This window comes from Pongo abelii, chromosome 21 (genome assembly GCF_028885655.2).
Source record: "Pongo abelii isolate AG06213 chromosome 21, NHGRI_mPonAbe1-v2.0_pri, whole genome shotgun sequence".
In the NCBI taxonomy this organism is placed as follows: domain Eukaryota; kingdom Metazoa; phylum Chordata; class Mammalia; order Primates; family Hominidae; genus Pongo; species Pongo abelii.
This window is the reverse complement of record NC_072006.2, coordinates 11,076,604-11,101,058: the sequence shown is the minus strand read 5'-3', so window position 1 is coordinate 11,101,058 and position 24,455 is coordinate 11,076,604. Positions and strand designations below refer to the sequence as shown.

The 24,455-nt window shown below is 38.9% G+C and overlaps 1 protein-coding gene across 12 annotated transcripts in view; it reads left to right on the top strand.

Moving 5' to 3' along the window:
• The window catches only part of KIF16B (kinesin family member 16B), a 299,987-nt gene that overhangs the window by 140,029 nt on the left and 135,503 nt on the right, over positions 1-24,455 (top strand). For all 12 annotated transcript variants that reach the window (XM_024239081.3, XM_063720677.1, XM_063720675.1 and 9 more), the window contains 3 exons: positions 2,739-2,858; positions 3,717-3,768; positions 5,478-5,615. In XM_024239081.3, coding sequence (XP_024094849.3) covers positions 2,739-2,858; positions 3,717-3,768; positions 5,478-5,615 — 310 coding nt within the window. The remainder of the gene's footprint in view (positions 1-2,738; positions 2,859-3,716; positions 3,769-5,477; positions 5,616-24,455) is intronic.

Here is a 24,455-nt window from a genome sequence, read left to right as displayed (position 1 = left end):
TCTCCACCGCCCTGCCCCAGAAACCTCTCAGGAGTTCCCTTGTCTACAGGGTTTGGGTTTTGCTTTAATGGTCTTACACTAGCTTGAGAAGTTCTGAATCCATCACCTAGTGAATGGTAGACTTTGTAGGTTGTTTTAATACTTAAATGGCACAGAGTACATTTATTGGTTCCAGGATTGTAAGGAATCGTGTTTATGTTTAGGGCAGTGTTGGGTGTTGGAGTTATAGAGATGTGTCTTGGTCACTGCGTCTGACTATAGGAGTCAGGGAGGGAAGGAGATTCTCCAGGAGCATCTCTGACCAGGATCCCCAGTTAGTGGTTGGAACTGGGTTTTCTGTTGCTCGTTCAGTCATGGAGCACAATGTCATGCTCTTGTACATGATTTAGTCTGAACCTGGTTCAGCCCAACCTCAAGACTGCAATCTTTACCTTCAACCTTCTGGAATTTGTCTGCTTTCTACTTCAGACTTCCCCAGAAGCTTGACTTTAGAGGTATTTTGTCTGGGGTCAGATGGGCCTGATGTTAAGATAGTGCCTGCCATTCTCTTCCTGAGGGTTGCCTCTGACCTTCCCTCTGCATTCCACTGAACTCTGTGCGTCTACTCACTCATTCATTCCTCTGGCAAATATTAATTGATGTGTGGGACATGAAATTAGGTGCTGGGTTACATTCTAGCCAGAGGACAGGTAATAAACTTGTGCGTGTGTGTGTGTATGTATGTATGTGTGTGTATATATATATATATTTATATATACTAGTGTATATATATATTTATATATACTAGTGTATATATATATATTTATATATACTAGTGTATATATACATATAAATGGCTAGTGTGTGTGTATATATATATGTGTATATATATATATATACACACATTAATAGCCATTCCCAAGGAGAGAAATCACCATGAGAAACATTGGTGGTTGCTATTTTGTATGGAGTGATGGGGAGGGTGGCTTTTGAGCAGAGACCTGAAGGAAGGAAGGGGCCATGTTATATATGTATCTAGGGCAATGTTTCTCAAATGTCTGGAGACATTTTTGGTTGTCAGAACCTCGGATGTGTTGCTAGCATCTACTGGGTAGAGGCAAGGGTGCTACAAAATATCCTACTGTGAGTAAGAATAAAGAATTACCTGGTCTGAAGTGACAACTGTGCCGCAGTCCAGAAACTCTACTGTAGGGGAAGAGAAGGATAGCAGTGACAGAAGAAACAGCAACCACAAAAGCAGAAGGAACTGCAGTGAGTGCATCCTTGAGATGGGGCAGGCTGGCAAGTTTAAAGAGCAGCAAGGTGCCTGTATCCCTGGAGAGGAGTGAGCAAAGGAGAGAGTGGCAGAAGATGAGAGCGAGTGAGCACAGGATGAGATCAGGTAGAATTTGGTAGAACATCACAAAGACTTTGACTTTTGTCTCACTGAAATGGGAAGCTATTTAAAGGACCTGAGCAGAAGAGTGACCTGCCCTGATGGCCTTCTGGCTGCTGAGTTGAGTGTATATCACAGGAGACATGAGTGATGGCCCAGATTATCACAGTAACCCAGGTGAAAGACAGTGATGGTTTGGGCCAGAGGCACATGCTGTGTGTGGTTTGATGTTACCAGGTTCTGGGCATATTTTGAAGGTAGAGTTAATACTACATATGTAGAGTTTAGAGAAAGAAAGGGGCAAAGTGTAAGCATGGTATTTAGACCAAACAGGAAAGGTTGGTATTTACTGAGATGGGATAGTCTGCAGGTTTGGGAGGCAGAGAGAATCAAGGTTTTTTGTTTTGTTTTGTTTTTTGTTTTTTTTAATGTGTTAAATTTGTGCTGCCTGTTTGACATCTCCATAGCTAAACTGAGTTGGGTTGGTATATATATATATATATATATACAGTATACTCATATATACGGTATGCACTTGAGTATGGGACTTAAGGGAGACATCTGCCCTGGAGATGCAATTTGAGAGTCATCAGCATCTAGATGGCAGGTAAAGTCAAGAGACAGAAGGAGACCATCAGGAGAGTCAGTGTCAGTAAAGAAGAGTCCCAAAGACAATAACCTTCATAGAGTGAGTTCAAGAGAGAGTGAGAGGGAAAGAATCGAAGAACTGAAGGTATAGGGAACTTTTTGGAGGTAGTTTTCTCTAAAAGGCACAGAGAAATTGGTGGTAGCTAGAAGGAGAGGCAAGGCCAAAAGACTTGGTGGGGTTTGGGGATGGGAGGTGAATAGCAGATTCATATTAATGTATAGCAGGGAATGATCCAGTGGATAGGAGAAGTTGATGGCACAGGAGGCAGAGGGCCAGGTTCCTCTGGTGCAAGGTAAGTAATGCACAGGAAGCCTTCTTCTCAGGGCCATGCACAGTTCAACCATGGTAAGTAGAGAGAAAAGCCATCAACTAAGGCGACATCTTGATATTAAATGACATAAAGGCTCTGAAGAGTGAGAAAGTTTACTTTGTAGTTTGGATGTTCCTAGAACCTTTCTGAAGGAAGATTTGCTTTGAAGAGGTTATTTGTCAGGCGATGAGTTTAATTCATTTTATATTGTGCTTTTTATATGTTCCAAGTTCACTTTGCTTATTACCTGCCAGGATTTCAACACGAAGTGTAAGGTCCATTTTTCTTGCAGTTTTTTAGATGAGAAATAAAATATTGCCCATTCTGACAATCTGAAGAACACCTAATTTGAAGTTATCTTTTCCCAAAGTAACCTTTTCTTTTTCTTTTCCTTTTAATTTCAGGAACAAACTCTAGCCCTCAGGAAAGAAGGGATTGGAGTTGTTTTGGATTCTGAACTGCCTCATTTGATTGGCATCGATGATGACCTTTTGAGTACTGGAATCATCTTATATCATTTAAAGGTAGAAACTGACTAAGTAGAACATTCTAATTTTGTTTCCAGTTTCTCCATTAGACACTAACTAGGTTTATTATAATATTCTATGGTCATGAACACAGCTAAATTAAATTAAAGAATACACAACAAATCCTTGAGCCCTTTGGGAATTTTCAGCAGCTCATTGGGATTCTTTGGTATTTAAAGTTCCCTTGTTATCTAAAGTTAAATGATGAGCCATTGATTTGCCTTCTATTCTGTAGGATTAATAAGAGGGAGGTAAGGAACAAAAAGGCACACAGACTGAAGGAGAAAAGTTGTAAACAGCTGGGGGGATTTTGTTGTATGTACAGTTTCCTGGTCCCTGGTGGTAATTATAAAATTGTGCTTCTCACCTGCATTATTGGGCTTGGTTCCAAGCAGGCAGTTCATCCTGGGAGTACAGAATTCCACATCAGTATTAATGGATGCCTCTGTGACCTTGAATTTAGTGCCCTCTCTCTGACCCATAACTTAACAATGAGAATGCTACTGCATTTGTGTTTTGCAGACTTACATAAACTATATCTTTAGACACAAAGAATCTCTTGGCCACTGGAGAACCTCCCCAGAAAGGATCAGGAACATCAGTGATATTCCTGTCTTGAGCAAAGTATTTAACGCTGCCAAAGCAGGGCCTCACCATTGCTGTACATTAAACCTTTCCAGACAACTGGGGCTTTTTTACAGAGCCTTGGGGAGCTCTCGATGCATTGAAGCTGTGGCCTGCCAGGATGTTGTTCATCCCATTGGCCACTATGTTGTTTGGGCTTCAATGAAAAATGAAGAAACAAGCTATTCCTTCTCTTCTTACTAATACATTTTGCTTGGCTTTTCTTCCCAGGAAGGTCAGACATATGTTGGTAGAGACGATGCTTCCACAGAGCAAGATATTGGTGAGCATATTTATCAGTGATCTGTTCCCAATGATTTTTTAAGGTTGTGTTCAAGGAAGAACTTTTTTGAATGACTGACATTGAAGTAATAATAGAAAATTAAATTATTTTTCAAGTACAGTGTTGGTCAGTATGTATGTCTATATATGTGTGTATATATATTTTTGTAATTTAGAATACAACTCAAATGAATAATGCAGAACAGCTAATTTGGTGAATAAAATGGGCCAATAAACCCTTTCCCCCACCCTATATTCCATACCTTGTCAGGTCTTTGAGGGACACAGTTACTTAAATCACTCTACATTGTCTCACTATGGAACGATGATTGATGGAAATATACCAACAAACACAGATAAAAGATATAGGTCTTTTGAAGGGGAGGGTTATAGACACTTGTCTTCACAAAGATGACAACAGAAAGTAGGAGAAAACACAGCATACACACATGTGGAAGCATGGCTGTTTGGGTTTCCTGAAAGTCTTCACAAGACACGCAGATAATCAGTGACAGCCTACACAGATGAGGTCCTTACAGGCTTTAGGAGCATAACTTAGGCAAATGGTGATGGTGGTGGTGGGTGTGTATATGTGTGTGGCAAGGTAGGGATTGGCAGAGGAAGAATTATATTGTCTCAGCTGCTTTTAGAATTGCTGGCAATGAACCCACTTGCCAAGTGTAAGCTATTAATGGAGCCAATCCTAGTATATTCCCACATGTATTAGGTTGGTGCAACAGTAATGGCAAAAACTGCAGTTACTTTTGCACCAACCTAATATTTACTATTTATTGTGAGACTGAGAGAGATAAAAACCATTTTCTAGAAGTCCCCAGATTCACCTATTTTTAAGTAGAATTAGGCATCAGGCCTCTTCTTCTAATTGTTAAATTATGTGTTTGATTTTTGGGGTAACTATAAATGATGGTAAGAACACACGTTTTCTGTGATCAGAGATCAGTAGTGCAATTTTGTAGAGACAGTGGAAACTAGTTGGCTTGTACTCCCAAGACGCTAGCCAAGAACCGTGCCTAAAATCATGTAGGCTTATTTGACAGGTGTTCATATCTGTGTTTGACCGTTCTTCAAACAAGAACTAAGAGAGTTATACATGAATAGATACACTTTAGCAGCTGCATGCCCTGAGAGGTCTCGGAATTGACACAGGCTTAGGCAACAGGCATCTCAGTATGGCTTCTGAAGGCCTCTTGGGCTTTTCAAGATTCATGTCATACCAAGTTCACCTTGGGTTTCTGCTCCTGGAGTGCAGTGTCGGTCAGTGCAGAGGTCTCAGTAAGTCCTCCACCCATGGAGCACTTTTGCTTCTATTTTCTGTGGCCTCTGGGTGGCTGATGGAGGAAATTTATTCAGTATCAAACAGGGCAACTCCATGGTATTCAGTTAAAACAAGTTACTCGACTGTTTTCTCCCCAAAGATGAAATGAGTTAACATCCCAGAACTGATTTTCTTACACAGGTAATGTCCAGACCCCTTGAACAACATTCTAAGAATCTTCCAGTGCTATCAGTGAACGTCATGAGCTCCTGAAGTTCAGTTTTCTCACTAAACATAAATGTTCACTTCATGATACTTATGTGGAAAAGGAAGAGTATTCAAAAGGAAAATAAATAAATTGACAGATAAATAGCTGGGAATCATTGCAGTAGAAAAGGGGGAAAAATTCTTTCTACTTTGTTTTTCCACTTTAGTTCTTCATGGCCTTGACTTGGAGAGTGAGCATTGCATCTTTGAAAATATCGGGGGGACAGTGACTCTGATACCCCTGAGTGGGTCCCAGTGCTCTGTGAATGGTGTTCAGATCGTGGAGGCCACACATCTAAATCAAGGTATCTGGTTTTAATTTTCACAGGTCTTTGTATATATTGTTGTGAGAAAACAAGTTGGCTAGGCAATGGGGGAACATGTGCATCTTAGAATTAATTACTGATTAGGTATAAAAAGGGTGAGACTGTTTGCTTCAATAGGCTGTTTCTCTTCTGTTTGGCTGGAGGGCTTTTTTTATAATACCCATTGTCTTGTTTAATTAAATATGAACATATATAGAATTATCTTAAAAGTTGTTATGGGAATGAGACATTAAAGGAATTTTTTAAGTTAAAAAGTACCCCTCAAATGCAAAACCTTAACACAGTGGTTTCTTTTAATAATTTTATTTCTATTATTTATATTCATCTTAATAGATATAATTGTAACATACATAGAGGATTTGGTATCCTATCTATTTTTTGTTTTGAAATAACTTCAATATCATAGAAAAGTTGCAAGAATAGTACCAAGAACTTTTAAATTTCAAAATTATTGGAAAGTAAATAGTGCCCTGCCGTCCTTGAATACTTCATTGTGTATTTCCTTTAAACATTGGCATCTACATTAGGACACTAACACCATCGGATCCTCAGACCTCATTCAAGTCTTGCCATTTGTCCCCGCAGTGTTCTTTGTGGGTCCCATATTTAGTCCTATTTCCTGTATGGCATTTGGTTGTTACTTCTCTCTCTTCTCTTTCAGACTGGAACTTTTCCTTGGCCTTTCCTAGACTTTTATGACTTTGGCAGTTTTGAAAACAGTAGGTCAGAAATGTTGTAGAATGTCCCTCTACATAAATGTAGAATTCATCTGTTGATATGTTTTGGCTCTGTGTCCCCACCCAAATCTCATGTTGAATTGTAATTCCCAATATTGGAGGAGGGACGTGGTGGGAGGTGATTGGATCATGGGGGCGGACTTCCCCCTTGCTGTTCTCGTGATAGTGAGTGAGTTCTTGTGAGATCTGATGAGTTAAAAGTGTGTGGCATTTCCCTCCTGCCCCCTCTCCTGTTGCCATGAGAAGACATGCCTTGCTTCCCCTTTGCCTTCTGCCACGACTGTAAGTTTCCTGAGGCCTCCCAGTCATGCTGCCTGGTAAGCCTGTGGAAGTGGGAGTCAATTAAACCTCTTTTCTCCAGAAATTACATAGTCTCAGGTAGTTCTTTATAGAAGTGTGAGAATTGACTATGTTCCCTTATGATTAGACTAATATGCATTTTTGGCAGGAATATCAGAGAAATGATGCTGTTTTTCTCATATCTCATTACACGATTTCCATTTGTCCCATGACTGATGATGTTCACTTTGATCACTCAACTAAGGTGCAGCTGCCAGGCCTCCCCACTGGGGAGTTACTCTTTTCTTCTTTGTTATTAGTAAGTATGTGGGAAAGTACTATGAGATTGAAGGTACTTTGATGTTGTGAATTTTCCATTCCGTTATGGAATATTACCACTTTCACCCACTGGTTTTAGGAATCCATTCTTTTTTTTTTCTTTTTTTTTTTTTTTGGCTGAATTAATTATTATTATGATGGTTGCCAAATGGTGATTTAAAAAAAAATGCGTCATTCTTTCTACACTTATTAATTGGATTTTCATTGTAAGAACTTTCTCTTCTTGCCATTTATCTATATAAAGGGTCACACAGCTTGCGATTTTATTTACTAGGTTTTGGTCTGTTTTTTATTATTATTTATTTCAAAATAAAATTGTCCTATATTTGGCCACTGTGAGTTTCTTCAAGCTGGCTTTCGTGTCCTGTCCTCATTGTTCTGTAAGCACTTCATTACTTTCTGACACAAGATATTCCAGACTCATCTTGTACTTTCCTCAAACTAACCAATTCTCCAAGGAGCCATGGTTCTTTTTAGTACAGAATGGTATTTAGCAACCAGGTGTGTTCATTGCTCCTGCAGTGTCACTGCTTCCATATCCTTTCTGTGAACAGAGCTAGGAAAACGTGTGTGTTTGTGTACAACCTTTACAACTGTACTTGTATATCTATTTATATTGGTATCTTGAAATATCTGTATTTCAGTACCTATATTGCTAACAAGGAGTTTATACCAATACACTAATACTTCTAATCCCAACCTAATACCATAGGGTTAATTGTAGTTTTCTCACTTATTTCTAGCTCCTTTTTCTGACAGTGATGAACCTGGCTTCCATTATGTAACCCATATACTGTTATTCCTGCCCCCTCCTTACACTGGGACCCTCCTCTTCTTGCTCAGACCACGAGCATGGCTATGCTTGGCTGTCACGTCCCTCACCCTTCCACAGTGCAGAAACTTTTCTCAGCCCATGCCATTTGCCTCCACACTCATGCTGATGCCTACTTTGCTTTTGCCTGCCTGATAGTTTTTGGGCTGAACTATGTAAGAATGAGGGAAAGAAAGACATTGGCATGTTTAAGCCCCTTTTTGTATGTTATGCATAGTCTTTATAATTACAGTTTTTAATGGTTGCACACTGTGTAATTGAGTCTGTTGTGACATAGGAATTGGAGAGATGGGGGCTGGAAAGCATGTAGTTTATTCAGGGTTAGCCAAGTTTGTAAGCAGAAGTCAGTTGCAGGAAGGTACCTCAGAAATGAAGGAAACATAGCATGGACCAGGGACATTATGCTTTTGGAGGAGATGCATAATGTCCATCAAAGACGCTCTAACAGCAGCTGATGGAGCATCAACCTGGGTACCCATCCACATCCATCCACCCACCCATTCATCTCTCCATCTGTTTTTTCAATTTTATAAAGGTAAGTTGAGCAGGGGAAATATGTGAGTACCCTGGAGCTGGCCAGGAAGATCAAAGGTCAGCAGTTGTAGATGACCAGCCCAAAGCAGTGAGCACTCAGTGATCCCTCAGTGATTATTACAAATGCAGCATTTCCTGCTTTTTTGCAGTGGGACAAGGGCTCTAGCAATGTAGGATGGAGTGGCAGGTTATTTCCAGGCAGCAGTATTAGTCATGGTGGGAGGCTGTCTCTGCCTTTAGCCCAGAAAGTGACCATAATTGGTTGGCAGACGAGAGGTCACCATGTAGGGCTCTTCAGTGGCAGTCCCTGCTTGGGAACTCACAGGCTCTAGTGCTGACAGCAGGAGTAATGGGAAGATACACAGTTAAAACACGATTCACTGACAACCCCTTCAGTGAATCCTGTATGTGGAATCTAGACTGTAGTCACATCACCTGTCTGTTCTCTGTGGGAACCTCAGATAGAGGTCCTGCTGCTGTTCCTCCAGGCAGCAGAGGCTGGTACAGGGTTATAATGACAGACTGTCTCCTTTTCCCAGGGAGAGGAACGTACACAGTAGAGATCCATGTACTGGCTGCATCTCCTTCAGTTAGGTCAGAAGGAAGTAACCTTGTTAAAATCACTTTGTTTATTGTTACAGGATTTTTACAAGAGGCTTGTACTGGTTTTCAAAATCATTATTAATACATGAGTAGAACAAGGTCACTATTGCCTCCCAGAATCGTGCGAAGTAAAACATGTGTTTTCCCCTGATTGAGTGTACACACCATATAACATAACTCCTTGTAACTGCTTTCTCATATTTGATTTAGTTAGTCACTCTTGTAGTATTTTCTATTTAAATGTAATTTTGTTACTTTTAAAATGAACTTTTCATGTGCTTTAATCTGTTGTTCTTTGTGTTTTCTTTGGTAATTTTAAACTCTGCCACAGAACTAGTCAACATTTGTTTTTATTTTCCTTGTGATTTAATTATTTTATTTTTCAGGATTTTTTTGAAATATTTGTTTAATACACCTGGGGTTCATTGGTTTATAAAGTGTAGCTCCAACTTTTTTCTTCCTCATATTGGCATGCCATTTATTATAACCTTTCCCTGCTTATACCCACCTCCCTTTTGAAGAAACTTGCTTTACCTAAAATGAGAACACATACAGCATTATATCTATTTCTTGGCCCTCCTGTTGCTCCAGTACTCCATGTTTTCACTTTTGAACCAGTATCACACAGCTTTGATGTTTATTATTTTATAATATGTTTTAATCTCTATTTTCATTGGAGTGTCTTTTTACTATTTGTGCTTATTAACTTTTTAAATAATTTTTTTCTTTAAATATTAGGATAGTTGTGCTAAAATATAATTTGAGGAGTTAGATTCTAATTTCGTTTGATTTGTTTGCATTTGGAAAAATATATTTCCATCTTGGAACTTCTGCTTATGCAATATCCCTCTTGTGTTTGAATTATCATCTATTTCTTTCAGTAAAACTTTGAAAGTTTTTAATGTATACTATATTTGTTGAACTGTGTTCATTTATGTATACAAATTCCAAACATATTATAGTTGTATAGAACTGAGATTACTTTGGGGGAATTATTTAGTATAAGTAGTTCTTAAATCACAAATAGCCCTCAAACATCCATACTGGCTGCTGGATCCACCTGGCTTTGTTGCCCCCAACCTTTGAACTATTTTGGAATAGTTCTCTGCTACAGTCACTCTTCTCTGGAGCTCCTGGAGCTCCCACCACCCACAGCCCTGGCCACTTGATGCTGAGTAGATTACATTGACCAGCAATGTTCCTGCCATGTTATAGGTAAAATAGTCTCTTGTGGATTTGCTGAGAAGCTAGCATGTAATGCTTTTTCTGTGAGAAAATCAGTACTGAATTCCAAACACCAAAAAGAAAAAAGGAACTTTTAGAGCACACACACGGACGCTGTCTAGAACTTAAAATTTAATTTTGGGGTTATCCTTCTACCTTCCCCACTGCCTTAAGGAAAGCTTATTTGCTTATTTATTTAATTAGAAGAAATTGTTTATATAGCGATGATTACCTCTCTAATTGTCTTGTGAATTGAAGCATGGTATATAAATAATGTATCTCCCACTCAGTACTTTTATTAAGTGGTTTATGATCTTAAACTTTTACCTAAACTGAGAGTTCATTTAAATAATATGCCTATTCTGGTTAATGATTCAGGTTAGGAACTAAATTTTTTATCTTCATATTGAAGATATGACTTTTCCTTGGAAAGTACTGGTACTAATTGGCATTGAAGGTTAATTGTCGGAATTGTCTTTCCCTGCGGGATGCTCTTAATTGTTTTATTAGCATGGTGCCATGATCTTCAGATCTGATGGGCTTGAGTTCCTCTGGCATTCTGCTGTGCTACTGGGCAGCTTTCTCAGTATCACTGTTAATGAAATTAACATAAAAATACTATGTTTGAAGGTGTTAAAACACTGTGCAGTGAATGTAAATGTTATTAGCATGTCTTAAGGCAGTAAAATGCGAGATGACTTTGTTTCAAGGCATTGTACAAAAAAGCAAGATGGTAACTTTCCTTTTAATTACACATACTTTAAGACCAGAAGATCTCATTAAAGAAAAAGTCTGTAGTCCTTCGGAAATTAAGGATTAGAATTCTTTACTTAACTTTTTGTGATGTTTGTGGATTATTAAAATGGGAAATGGAACATGTTTTTAAAACACAAAATGATGTGATGTAGTGTTTCTGGTTATGAAAATATGTAGTAAAAATAAAAGAGTCACGAATGAGACAGATACATTCTTATATCAGAATAGTGTTTACCCACTGGAGAAGAAGGAGGGGGTTATATCAGGTGGAGCTACAAAAGGATTTTCAACTGTATCTGTAATAAAACAAGAAGCTAAAGGACAAAAACAGCATATGAACTTCATTAAAGCATAATAAATTGGGAACAGCATTAAATATAGTAGCATTTTTATTCTTTGAAATCTATCTTGGCTTTTACCCATAAAACAGTTTTTAAGTAAATTTTTTAGCACATTTCTGCATAGTCCTGCCTTCACTTAGTTAATTTCTACAAAGTCAAATTTGAATTAACAGATGGCAGCCAAGTCTCTTGGAAATGGGTCTTAGGTAGCTATATGCTTACCATATTGGAATCAGCCCTTCATCCCCTGGCCCTTACCCACGACCCCTGTCCAAAAATAATTACAGCAGACCATTCATTATTATTTGTGCTTGAATTCATGCTTTATTTCTCTGAAACTTAAATGATTATAACTTAATGTGTGTGCTATTTCATCTCATTAGCTCTCTAAGCCAGATTAGGTCATACCTGCAGCCCTAGGATCCTAAAGTCCAGGTAATCCTGATTTCCCACATTTGCTGTCCTCATCCCAGTTTCTGGTTAATTGGAGTGGTTATTGGCCTAGAACCCTTCCGGACTCATTGTGTCTTGGTCCTCAGAATGGACCTCACTGGTATTTGGCCCATTGATTGGATCAAAAAACAAACAAACAAACAAAAAAACCTTTTGAGGCAGACCCAAGCAGCATTTTCCTTTTATAGAAGTAAAAGATGTCAAGAAGAGAGACTGCAGCTGCATGGTAACTCAAGTCACAATGATTCCTAGCCATATTAACTCCACAAATGGCTGGATTCCTGGTTCACTTTACATTACCAGCAGCTTCCTACCTTTCCACTACCCCTTTCCAGTTTATTGCTGATATTTGGTATTCAGATGTCTCTTTTCATTAGTAAATTTCTGTTAATTTGGAAATGTGTTATTTAGGCTGTCCCATTAAAAAACACTGGTAGTAATTACCACTTCCTTATCTAAATTACTTACCATACATGTGAATGCCAACTAATAGGAAATTCATCTAAATTTAGCAGATTGTTAGCATTGAGGGCAAATTGTTTTTCTGCATCCAGTTAACTGCTTCACTTATGTCAGATTGCATAAACTGTTTCCCCACCTTAAATTATAGGAAATGTTTTCATCTGTTAGTGTCTTCACTCAAAAGAAAAGCCTTTGCTACTACTATAAGCATTAATTGTGATGACATATATGTAATGTTTGTTGCCTGAAGTTTTTCTCCTCTTTTTTTAGCTCTTCCAGAAATAGTGATGGGATATGTAACATTATATCTAACATGCTCTTCAATTGGTATATTCTCCAAAGCTTAGTTCTCCTCATTCCATACTGTGATTCCATAGGATGATTCCAAAGAAAGAGGAACCAGTTCTTCAAGAAAGTGTGAATTTTACCAAGAAGAAAATGTGAATTTGTTCATGATACTAGTCCACAGAAGTTGAGCTCTTCTTGGTAGTGGCTTAGACCTTAGATTTTTTCTTTTTTCTGTTTTATATACTTAATATGAAATGATACAACAGTCAGATGCATTATAATTGAAACAGTATTTCAGCATTTGTCCTATAACTGGTAGGAACTATTCTCTCTTATTTTAATTATTATTTTTTTCTTTTGACTGTAATCTGTTATTTTAAAGCTGTAGTTGTTAAATGCAATTAATTTTTCCGTTCACATAAGTGGACTCCTTTGGTCTTACTTGTTTGTCAGATCCATTGACTGTTCATCTCTTCTTTTAGAAGTGCTACAGAATTGGCATCTGGGAAATTTATACTTGGGCACATTTGAATGTGTTATGCTTGAGTGCCAAAATATATTTTCATCTATTCAAGTACTCAGAGGGAACAGATGATTGTCTGCAGAGTGGAGCTGAGGAGACTTTGATAACATTTTCATCTGCTGGAGGGCTGCTGTGAGTTGTTCGCTGACAAATTAAAAAAGAATTTTAGTGGAACTAGAAAGGGAAATAGATCTCCCAGTGGTTTAGCCAAGGTATCCAGTTAACAGAGGAGACCTTTTATGTGTCAGCAGGTATCAGTGTCTGTTCCTCCACTGACTCACCTGCACTTGACCCTAAGCATTCATCATATGTCTTCCTCAGATTAGAGACCTGCAAATATGACATCTGTCACTTGTATATGGGCTGATTCAACAGTATTTTTTAATGTCAAAGCCCTAACTCTTCTTAAAAGACTATACCTAAAGCTAGTGGTCCTCAAAGTATGTCATCAACATCAGCATTACCTGAGAACTTGTTAGAAATGCAAATTCCCAGGCTCCACCCTAGACCTACTGAACCGGAAAATCTAGGGATGAGGCCCTGCAATCGGGTTTTTTATGTCTGTGATTCTGATGCACACGTCAACTGAAGAATGACAAGGTTTGTAAATTTGGAAAGAAGAGCTTTATTTTTTATAAGGCCTGCAGGGTGGCCATTCTGACAGGCTGGGAAGTGTAGCCTCCAGCTGGAAGCCAGAAGCAGACACATTGAGGGAGGGGAAAAGGGAACAGGAATTTATGCTGAGCTGGGTGGCTGAATGTGCATATTTAATAAGCTATAGGAGAAGTCATGAATATTTATGAGAGGAGAAACATGAGCATGCACAATTGAGCTTATGCCTCTACATGAGTTGCGTGAACAAAAACTGGCAGGGTTAGCATGATGCAAGGGTAGAGTTTTTGGCCCTCTGATATTAAAAGGCGAAGCAGAGGACATGGAAACATTCACTGTGCACCCTGTAGATTGGGCATTACCACCCCATGGTCGATGGTTTCTTATCAGGAGGCAATGCTGGTCCATTGTGTGGAAACCGCAGAAGGTAGGGGCAGTCACAGTTGGTTGAAATCAGAGGTGAAGCAAATCTTTCCAACGGGCTGGTTTCTGTTGAACCCTGAGGAATGAAAGCCGTGGCAGTTAGCAAAGGAGGGAGTATAAGAAAGCATGTCCTACCTCCCATCCTGTCATGTCCAGGAACTCGATTTCCAAGGTTTCTCTGGGGTCCCCATGGCCAAGAGGGGGTCTGTTCAGTCAGTTTGATGGCTTAGAATTTGACTTCTAATGTTTGAATATGAGAACAAATGGCCAAAGCTAATTATACTGGAGTTAGTTTCTTGGTGCACCAGACTTCTACACGTGAGACATATATTTGTCAATCTGTTTAACCCCTTTTTTTCTCTTTTTTTCACTCATCACATCTATTTTTCTTGATCGCGCTTCTCCTTTTAAAACTTCATTTTCAGCTTCACATTCAATACATTGGCTTTACAATATGCCTTGGCATGGATTTCTTGGGGTTAACCTGTTTGGGTTTTGCCGAGCTTCTCAAATTCATAGGCTTTTGTCTTCCTCTGGATTTGGGAAGTTTTCAACCATTATTTGTTAATTTTTTTTTTTCCCCATGCTATACTCTTTCCCCTCTCCTTCTGCGACTACAATTACATGAAAGTTAGGTATTTTAGTATTGTCTCACAGTTCCTTGAGGCTCTGTTTACCTATTTTTATTTTTTGATAAATTCTTTTTTCTTTGCTTTTCAGATTGGATCATTTCCGTTGGCCTGTGTCCAAGTTCACTGACTTTTTCTGTCATCTCCATTCTGCCTTTGAGCCCATCAATGAGTTTTTTATTTTGAATATTTTGTTTTTCAGTTGTAATATTGGATTCTTCTTTATATCTTATATTCTTCTTTATATCTTATCTTTGTTGAAATTTTTATTTTTCCACTTATTTCAAGAGTATTGAAACATTTATTGGAGCTTTTTGTTATCTCAGTATAAACATTTGTTGCTTGTTTTTTGCAATGCACGTTGGGATTTTCCTGGTTCTTTCTGTGCTGAGGAATAATATTGGATTGTGTCATAGACATTTTGGATATTATAAGATCCCGGGTCTTGTTTAAATCCTATGTGAAATGTTTATACTCTTTGTTTCAGCAGACAATTTACCTAGCTGGATGTAGGCTGTAAGTTACCATCAGCCTTTGTAGATCGTGTCTGCCGTTCCACTGCTGATTCAGTGTTCAGATCCTTTGCAGTGTTCCTCCAGTAGCAGTGGGTGTACTACCCATTGGCCAGGCTGGGACCTGTGCAGTGGTCTGTTGCTTAGTTCAGTTCTCAAAGTCTTAGCATGCTTTCGAGGATCATATCCACGTGTACACATGTAGGGGTGAGCCCAGGAGTTAATAAACAACTCTGTGAGGTTGCTTTCCTGCATATTTCCCTCTTCATCTGTCCTGCACTTTCTGCCTCCCTCGGGTCTTCCCTTCCCTGGAAATCTTGAGCTTTATTTATTCTCCTCTTTCATGTACTTCCTATGCCTGTCTCCATATCCACGGCCAAGAAGTGAGAGGACAGGGAAAGAAAAAAGTAACAGGGATCTGCCCCACCTTCTTGGGGGACTACAGCTCCTCTGATCGGAAAGAAAGATTCCTCTTCCTCGTGGGCCCACTGTTGCTGCTAAGGGACTCTCTGCTCCTCCTCCAACCTGAACTAGGGGGCTTCTCCTGGAATTCTCTTTTTTGCACTTCTCCACTTTGGGCTTTCTTCCTACACCAAGCTGGGAAGCACTGCAGGCAAAAAATGGTAAATTCACTGTTAGTTCAGTAGTGCTTCCAATCTTGGTTTTCTTCAGTCCACCTGCTACTCTTTTTTTTTTTTTTTTAAAGTTCTGGAGTACATATGCAGGATGTGCAGGTTTGTTACATATGTAAACGTGTGCCATGGTGGTTTGCCGCACCTATCAACCCATCACCTAGGTATTAATGTCATGCATTAGCTATTTTTCCTGATGGTCTCCCCACCCCACCCTCCGCAACAGGCCCCAGTGTGTGGTGTTCCCCTCCCTGTGTCTATGTGTTCTCATTGTTCAGCTCCCACTTGTAAGTGAGAACATGTGGTGTTTGGTTTTCTGTTCCTTTGTTAGTTTGCTGAGAATAATGGCTCAGAGAACTGGCTAGCCATATGCAGAAAATTGAAACTGGACCCCTTCCTTACACCTTATACAAAAATTAACTCAAGATGGATTAAAGACTTAAATGTAAAACCGAAACTATAAAACCCTTAGAAAAAAGCATAGGCAATACCATTCAGGACATAGGCATGGGCAAAGATTTTTATGAAGAAATTGCCAAAAGCAATTGCAACAAAAGCAAAAATTGACAAGTGAGATCTAATTAAACTAAAGAGGTTCTGCACAGCAAAAGAAAATATAATCAGAGCAAACAGACAACCTACAGAATGGGAGAAAATTTTTGTAATCTATTCATCTGACAAAGGTCTAATGTCCAGAATCTACAAGGAACTTAAGCAAATTTACAAGAAAAAAAAAAAAAACATTAACAAGTGAGCAAAGGACATGAATAGACACTTCTCAAAAGAAGACATACATGTAGTCAAGAAACATATGAAGAAAAACTTAGTATCACTGATTATTAGAGAAGTGCAACAGCTGCTCTTTACTTTCCAAGGCCCTCAAATAACTACTGCATGCATTCTGTTCAGGCTATAGCTACATTCCTTAGGAGAAACAGGGTACAGCGTGCTTGTTTCAGCTTATGCAGAAGCAAAACTCCTCCCAGAGGGTGGTCTAGACTGCTGAAAAGGGGGAATGTACCCAAAGTTGAATTCTGAAGTGAATGTATTTGTCTTAATGGCATATAGTGAAAAAGTGACTTAGATGCTCTTCAGCCAAAGTGTGTAATGAAGAAATGTCTTAAGACTGGAAAGGGGATGGAGGGAGGAGAAGGAATAGTGAGATCAATGCTGTTGAGTCTGAGTCATGGGCAGGTCTGTAGGGCTCTTAAGTCCTAGATCAGTTGCATGAATTTTCTGTGGGAAGCAGAAGGAAGTCCGTGCTGACCACTCAGTAGATGGGTAATGTGGGCTGAGAGGTGAAAATGATGCAGCTTTTGTTTAGCTCAAAGGGAGGCTGATAGAAGAGCCGTGAGGAAAAGGGGTTGAAGGTAAAAGACTTTGAGAGCTGAGGGAAGGGAGGCATTGTACAAGAACTATTTCGGAAGGAACAATAGGATATTGACACTTTGGAGTGTGTAGGAACCTAGAAATAAATAATTGAGATGATTACTAATAGTAAATAAGAAGTTGGTAGCAAAGAATGTGGACTACTGGGCATGAATGGAAAGAAAGTTACTAATAGCTTGACCAATTGTGTAATGCTTTCCCTTCAGTACTTTGGAATTTATCATGTGACTGTATACTGTCTTGAATTGCCCTCTAATCATTTCCTTTGCTTTCTACATTTTCCTTCAGAAGGACAGACCTATTCCATTGTAATTCTAATTCCTTGAATTACAATGAGGCTGTGTCCTGATAAATCCATTGTAAATTGAAAATATCCTAAGTTGAAGATGCATTTAATACACCTAACCTATTGAGCATCACAGCTTAGTCAATCCTACCTTAAATATGATCAGAACACTAGGCAAAATCATCTAACGCAAAGCCTAGTTTATAATCAAGTGTTGAATATTTCACGTAATTTGTTGAATACTGTACTGAATGTGTATCACTTTTGCACCATCATAAAGTTGAAGAATCATAAGTAGAACCATCTTAAGTTGGGGATGTCTGTGTTCTTTTTGTTTCTCCCATGAGGTGTTAAGAAAAATATCAGCTCCCACTTACCACCCCCTCTCCCTGCTCCCACACACACATCTAAAAATTTCTTGGGGATGGGACTGGAGCATCTCGAAATTTTACAAAGCTTCAAACTCAGCTTGTGCACACGATTGGGCAAATCATTCTTGATGGATAATTTGGCTGGAAACTTCAGTAGCAAAGATTGAAAATCAGTTTTCTTTCTTCTCCAGAGTCCCAGAATCTAAGTTTCCAATTTTTACTTTACTAAGAGTAAACAGAGGTTGAAGTGATTTATCTAAAGCAGGAAATTTTAAATCCATATTTGAATTGTAAACATTGAAAAGGAAGGGACAAGGTCAATGTAGCTTTTTGGTAAGGTATCATGTCATTTTTATTCTTCAAATTACTAACTGATGATCTGATGGCATGATTTTATACTGATGCCTGCTGCCTTTGTTACAGAATTCTTGTCATTCATTCGCAAGCCAGCCATTAACACCAAGCCATATGTCCTGCTTGAATTTGTTTAATATTTATGTGAAATTTTCTTACCCACCACAGACACCATGTTAGATCTTCATCTTTTCCTATCTAGCTTCCCAAAGCCATTTTTGATACAGAGAAAAAGTACTCTAATTCTAGTGTTTGAAATAATAAAATCTGTGTCACCAAGTCTAAGGCCCTAGAACATATTACTTAATCTGTTCTTAAGTATTGGCATGTATTAGTGGAAATTAGATGTTTTCTTATCAGTTTCCCTAAATGATATCATCATCATAACTTATTTTAATATAAATAAATATCTTTAAGGTATTTTAAATCAGAAGGAAAATGTCACACACAAGCAAGTTTCTTTTTGCTTGAATCAGGCAATGAAATAAGAACTTTACCTGCTCTACCTCACTTCAGCCTCTCACTCAATACCATTTCAGAAAATTATATGTTCCTGGCAGAGTTTTGTTTCTCCACCTGTCACATCTAAAATGATAACCTTTCTTCCACTGAGCTTGCCTTCACAGTGCATTGCATCCTATGTGTGTGTGTTGGTTGGTGGAGGGCGGGGGGAATGTTTTGGTTGGTGGGGGACAGGGGGTGTTTCTAAAGTAAAATGTAGAACTAGGAGTCTTGAAACAGAATTACAAAGGGCCTCTCATTTTTATTGACACCACAGCCTCTAAAATGTGAACCACACACTTTGGGGAACACAGCTGTCTCGTATGTTTGTAGTATTTGTAACGCAAAATGAAATAATTGGCACATCATTACCTCAGAAATGTTCATATGAAAACAGTAGGAGAAAAAATGAGTTGTTTTATTTGTGCAGTAGCAGAATTAGAAAATCTCATAACACTTGAAGAGGGTAATTTTTGGTGATATTGATGATTATTGTCCCTGCGTTCCTTAGGAATCACTAGAAATGTTTACAGATTTCCTTCTTTCAGCTTACTTGAAATATTAAAATAGAGAGTCTCATGTGAAACCAGCAATGTCTTTGTCTACGCTTTCACAATGTCATGTCCCCTCCATCCCCTCTGAAGACTGTCTAGAATTTGTCTGTCTTTGGGTATTTAGCAAGCTCTGAATTAATCTCAAAGAAGTCATTATTTCAAGGAGGTTTAGAAATGCTTGGAAAATTACAAATTAAGTGCATCACATAAAGTCCATCTGCTGCTGTTAATCAGACTGACCTCAGACCAAATGGTTCAATGGTTGACAGGAATTTAAGATCTGGAAGGAATCTTAGAAATTGTCTAGTTTGATGACTAGATGAGGAAACTGAATTCTGGAGAGATTAAGCACTGACTTGTCCTTAACCACACCAAGATTTCTGGGCAGCACACACTCTTCAGGTTTCATCAAGAAACTTTACGTTATCAGCCATTCTCATTGATTAGTTCTTTTATTCATTTATTCCTCTTTATGCCCTTCAGTTTGCTTATTGCATTTGAAGTATACATATGAGTTTTAACAAAAAATAAAATATCCTGCAGGATCTATCTGGTATGGTTTGGCTGTGTCCCCACCCAAATTTCATCTGGAATTGTAGTTCCCAGAATCCCCACATGTCATGGGAGGGACCTGGTGGGAGATAATTGAATCATGGGGGTGGTTACCCCCATTCTTCTGTTCTTGTGATAGTGAGTGAGTTCCCACGAGATCTGATGGTATTATAAGGGGCTTTCCCCATTTTTGCGCGGCACTTCTTACTGCCATGTAGAGAGGACATGTTTGCTTCCCCTTCCACCATGATTGTTAAGTTTTCTGAGGTCTCTTCAGCTATGCTGAACTGTGAGTCAATTACATCTCTTTACTTCATAAATTACCCAGTCTTGGGTATATCTTTATTGGCAGCATGAGAACGGACTAATACACTATCATCCCCTCTGGCTACTACCAACTCTTTCTCTTCATTCATAGACTTCTTGAAAGAGTTGCCTGTGCTCAGTACATCTGCATTTCCTTACCTCTTCTGCATTCCTCAGTCTCTTCCTTCTGGCCTCGGTCTACTACCAAATCAGCTCCCACTAAGGCCACTTGTGACCTCTATGCCACCACACCCAATGGTGTTTTCTGGTCTTTTCTTCTTAGTTGACCTCTGAGAAGCATTCTGCATTGTTGGCCCCTCTTTTCCTTGGCTTCAGAGGGTTTCTTTCTCCTTCTCTCATGGTCTCTTCTCTGTTTCCTCTGTAAGTTTATTTTCTTCTACTTGGCCATTAGAAGTCAGCATTCCTTCAGGTGCCCAGTCTTATGTCGTCTTGTCTTCTACCTCTGTATTTTGTCCTCAGGTTTCTTTCCTACTCCTATAGTTTCATTTATTAGCAGTGAGTCTCTTACACACACACACACACACACACACACAAACACACACACACGTTGAACATTCCTCATTAGAAATCTGAAATGTCCAAAAGTTTTTGAGGGCCAACATGACACTACAAATGGAAAACTCCACACCTAAGCTCATGTGATGGGGTCACAATCAAAACTTAGGTGGACCACACACACAGTTTGTTCAATATCCACAACGGAAAAGAGACCCCCTAGCCCCTTCAGCTTCAGTGTATCTTTTCTGCACATGTCCAGATTCCCCATATGAGTATGCCCACAAAGGACAAAAGAATGGCAGGTGTTCAGGCCATACATGACAATAGTATGTTCCCCATGATGCCCTGCACAGGTCCAAGACCTGCATGCATTACTCACTGAGGCTTTTTTTTTTTTTCTTACTTATTCTCTGCTCTGTGCTGTAAAGATAATGTTTGAACATGTCAGAAAGGTCTGCAGCTAACCCTGTGGACAACAATGATAAGAAACACAGGAACCATTTATGTTGATCTGTAGCACAGAAAGTAAAGCTGTTAGAGAAACAGGATGGTGGTGTTAAGTGTGAAATGTCTTACAGAAGAGTATAGTGTTGAAGTGGCCATCATATATGACCTGAAGAAACAGAAAGCTAAGTTCTATGCTCAAAGTAATAAATACACATAAATGAAAAATAGAAAAATACAGCATAAAGCTAAAAGTGAAGATCTCAATTGTGTATTAAAAGAGTGGATCTCATCAGTGTCACAGTGAATACTTGCCACTTAATGGGAAGCTGATCATGAAAACAAGCAAAAATCTATCACAATGAACTGAAAATTGAAGGAAACTGTGAATATTCAGCAGACTGTTTGCAGACATTTAGGAACAGACACAGCATTAAATTTTAAAGATTTGTGGTGATAAAGTATCTGCTTACTATGAAGCAGCAGAGAAATTTATTGATGAGTATGTCAAGGTCATCGCTGATGGAAATCTGACACCAGAACCAAGTCTGTAATGCTGATGAAACATCACCATTTTGGCATTATTGCCCTAAGACACTGACTACAGACAATGAGGCAGCCCCTACAGGAATTAAGGGTGCCAAGAACAGAATAACTGTGCTGAGATGTGCTAATGCAGCAGGTATGCGTAAATGTAAAATTGCTGTGATAAGCAAAAGCTTGCATCCTCCCTGTTTTCAATTCAAGGAGTGAATTTCCTACTTGTTCATTATGCTAACAAAAAGACATGGATCACCAGGTGATTGCTTATCAGCAGCATATAAATTCAGAGTCAGGAATGATGGTGATGCTAAGCAACCGCAGATTGTCCACATGGGTGGCTGAGATAGTTGCACCTTTGCTTTTTGATTGTTCCCTGAACACTAACTTTGTTTCATTCACAGAATTATTTAAAATATTGTATAAAGTTACTTTCAGGACTCTCTATAAGTGTATATGAAGCATAAATAAATTTCATGTTTAGACTTGGGTCCCATTTCCAAGATATCTCATTATATATATTCCAGTATTCTGAAATCCAAAAAATAATCAGAACTCCAAAACCCTTTTTGTCCCAAGCATGTTGGATAAAGGATAGTCAACCTGTGTATGTGTGTGTATGTATATGTGTATATATATATATGTAAGTGCCTACATATATATATATGTAGGTAAGTGGGTAGGAAGGTAGATTGACATCCCAGACTTTTATTCTAGAGCTTCAAACCCATATTTTCATTTGCCAAATGCATCTCTAATTCATTATGTCCAAAACCAAACTCATGATTTTTCCCCACCCCATCTTGGTCCTCTTCCAGTGTTCTCAGTCTGTGCAGAAGACTCCCCATCCAACTAGTGATGCATTCCAGAACCCAGAAGCCATCTTCCTCACCCCCTTCTCCTCTTTGTGTCTAGCCCATCATCAAATCATATTGATTTTATCTCCTACATATCTTCCAGTTTTGTTTTACTTCTCTGCTTTGGTATCCCTTTCCCCCAATCCTGAGTCATCATCACTTACCTGGACCACTGTAGTAGCCACCTGGTTTGCCTAGCCATATTCACTCTTGCCCTGTTTGGCCTTTCTTCAGTCACCATTGCAAGAATGATCTTTGGTGAAACTGAAATCTAATCATGTTATGCTGCTGCACAGAGCCCTTCAGTGTCTTCCTCTTACAACTAGATAAAACACAAGATCCTTTACATCCTGAAACATTTGAGTTGGTTCACTTTCTCCCTCCTTCTCAAGCCTTATGTTGGTGCAGTGCTCACCCTTGTTTCCTTTGCCATAGCCACATGGTTGTCTTTCAGTCACTCATTCTTGGCAGCCTCTTCCTCCTCATTATTATCATCAATCATCATCATGATCATTATTGCGTTTACACGACACTCTCCCCAACTTGTTCTCAGAGCTTGTTTTATACAAGACCTCCCTTGAAGATACCCTTCTCTAGTTTCCCCTATAATGAACCCTTATCATTGTTGCTCTTTGAGCCCAGGACACAGTACTTCTCCTTCAGTTGCAGCTTTGCATTTATTTGTGGAATTATTTCATTATTTGATTATTTATCTCTCTCTTTGACATTTTTTAAAGCTCCGTAAAGGCAAAGCGTATGTCTGACTTGCTCAACTCTGTATCCCCCATGTTTATCATAGCGACTGGCATACAGTAAGTGTTCATTAAGTATTTGCTGAATGAATAGTGGCATCATGTAAAAATGAAGCAAATTTTTAAATTCACGAGGTTTGTTGAGTACAGGTGCTTAGAAGAAGAAAGGGAAGGAAACCAGCCTTAATGGATCCCTTTTTACATGCCAGACAGTTGACTCAAACTTTATCTAGATGGAAGCACTGAATTGTCATGGATAGTTTTGCTTTCTTTCATAACTCCTTACAGGGCTTTTTGTGTGTATTTCATGCGAATAACGGGTGGCAAGATTATTTTCAATGATTTAATACAATTTGAAATATGTCTCTGAAATACGATTCTATTTTTCCATTAACATATTTTAGCAATTTTCAACTTGCATGGCTGGGCATTTGATTAACAGAAAAAAAGAAGAATTGGAGATGTAATTAACACCTGGAATGTGATTGCTTTATTAATCTCTAATGTAACTTTAACAGCATTAAATATACATATATCCTAGACATGGCTGCTTAGCTTTTGGCTTTCTGTGTGGCACACTGCTCCGAGTCTCAGTCGTAAAAGGCATGAGAAACACCCTTTTTAATCATGGTAATGGTGCCTTGCCATAATTGGAAAAAATACAAATGCAATTCTGCATGACAAGGATAAGCAAATTGTAGAGTGGATAATATCTGCTGCTGCCCCACTAGGGCTCCTAAACTGTGTTATCCTCCTTTTCATAGTGACTTCATTTCTGCTAAATAATGACAACCACTAACACCAACCCATATCAGTTGCTCCCTTTGGTTGTTATTTAAACCTATTAGGTTTTAACCATATTGAATTTGAAACTCCCTTTAGTTGTCCAAAACAATACATCAAATAGGCAGGTGGATATGCTGGCCTGAGCTCCAGAATAGATATCTGGTATTATGATATTTCCTGCCGGGCCAGGTGAAGATATTACCCAAGCAAGAGGCTAGTGACTGTGGTCAACCAGAGGTCACCTGTGCAAAGGAGGCAACTCTCAGCAGCCCAGGGATTTTTGCCAAGTGCCAACAAAGATCTACTGATAGCATATCTTAGGAATTTTGAAGGAATGCTAGAAAGGTACCCAGACTTTTATGTGAACTCTCCAGACTTTGAACTCTTGCCAACTAAAGATTTTGTTTTTGAAACATGACAGGGAACACA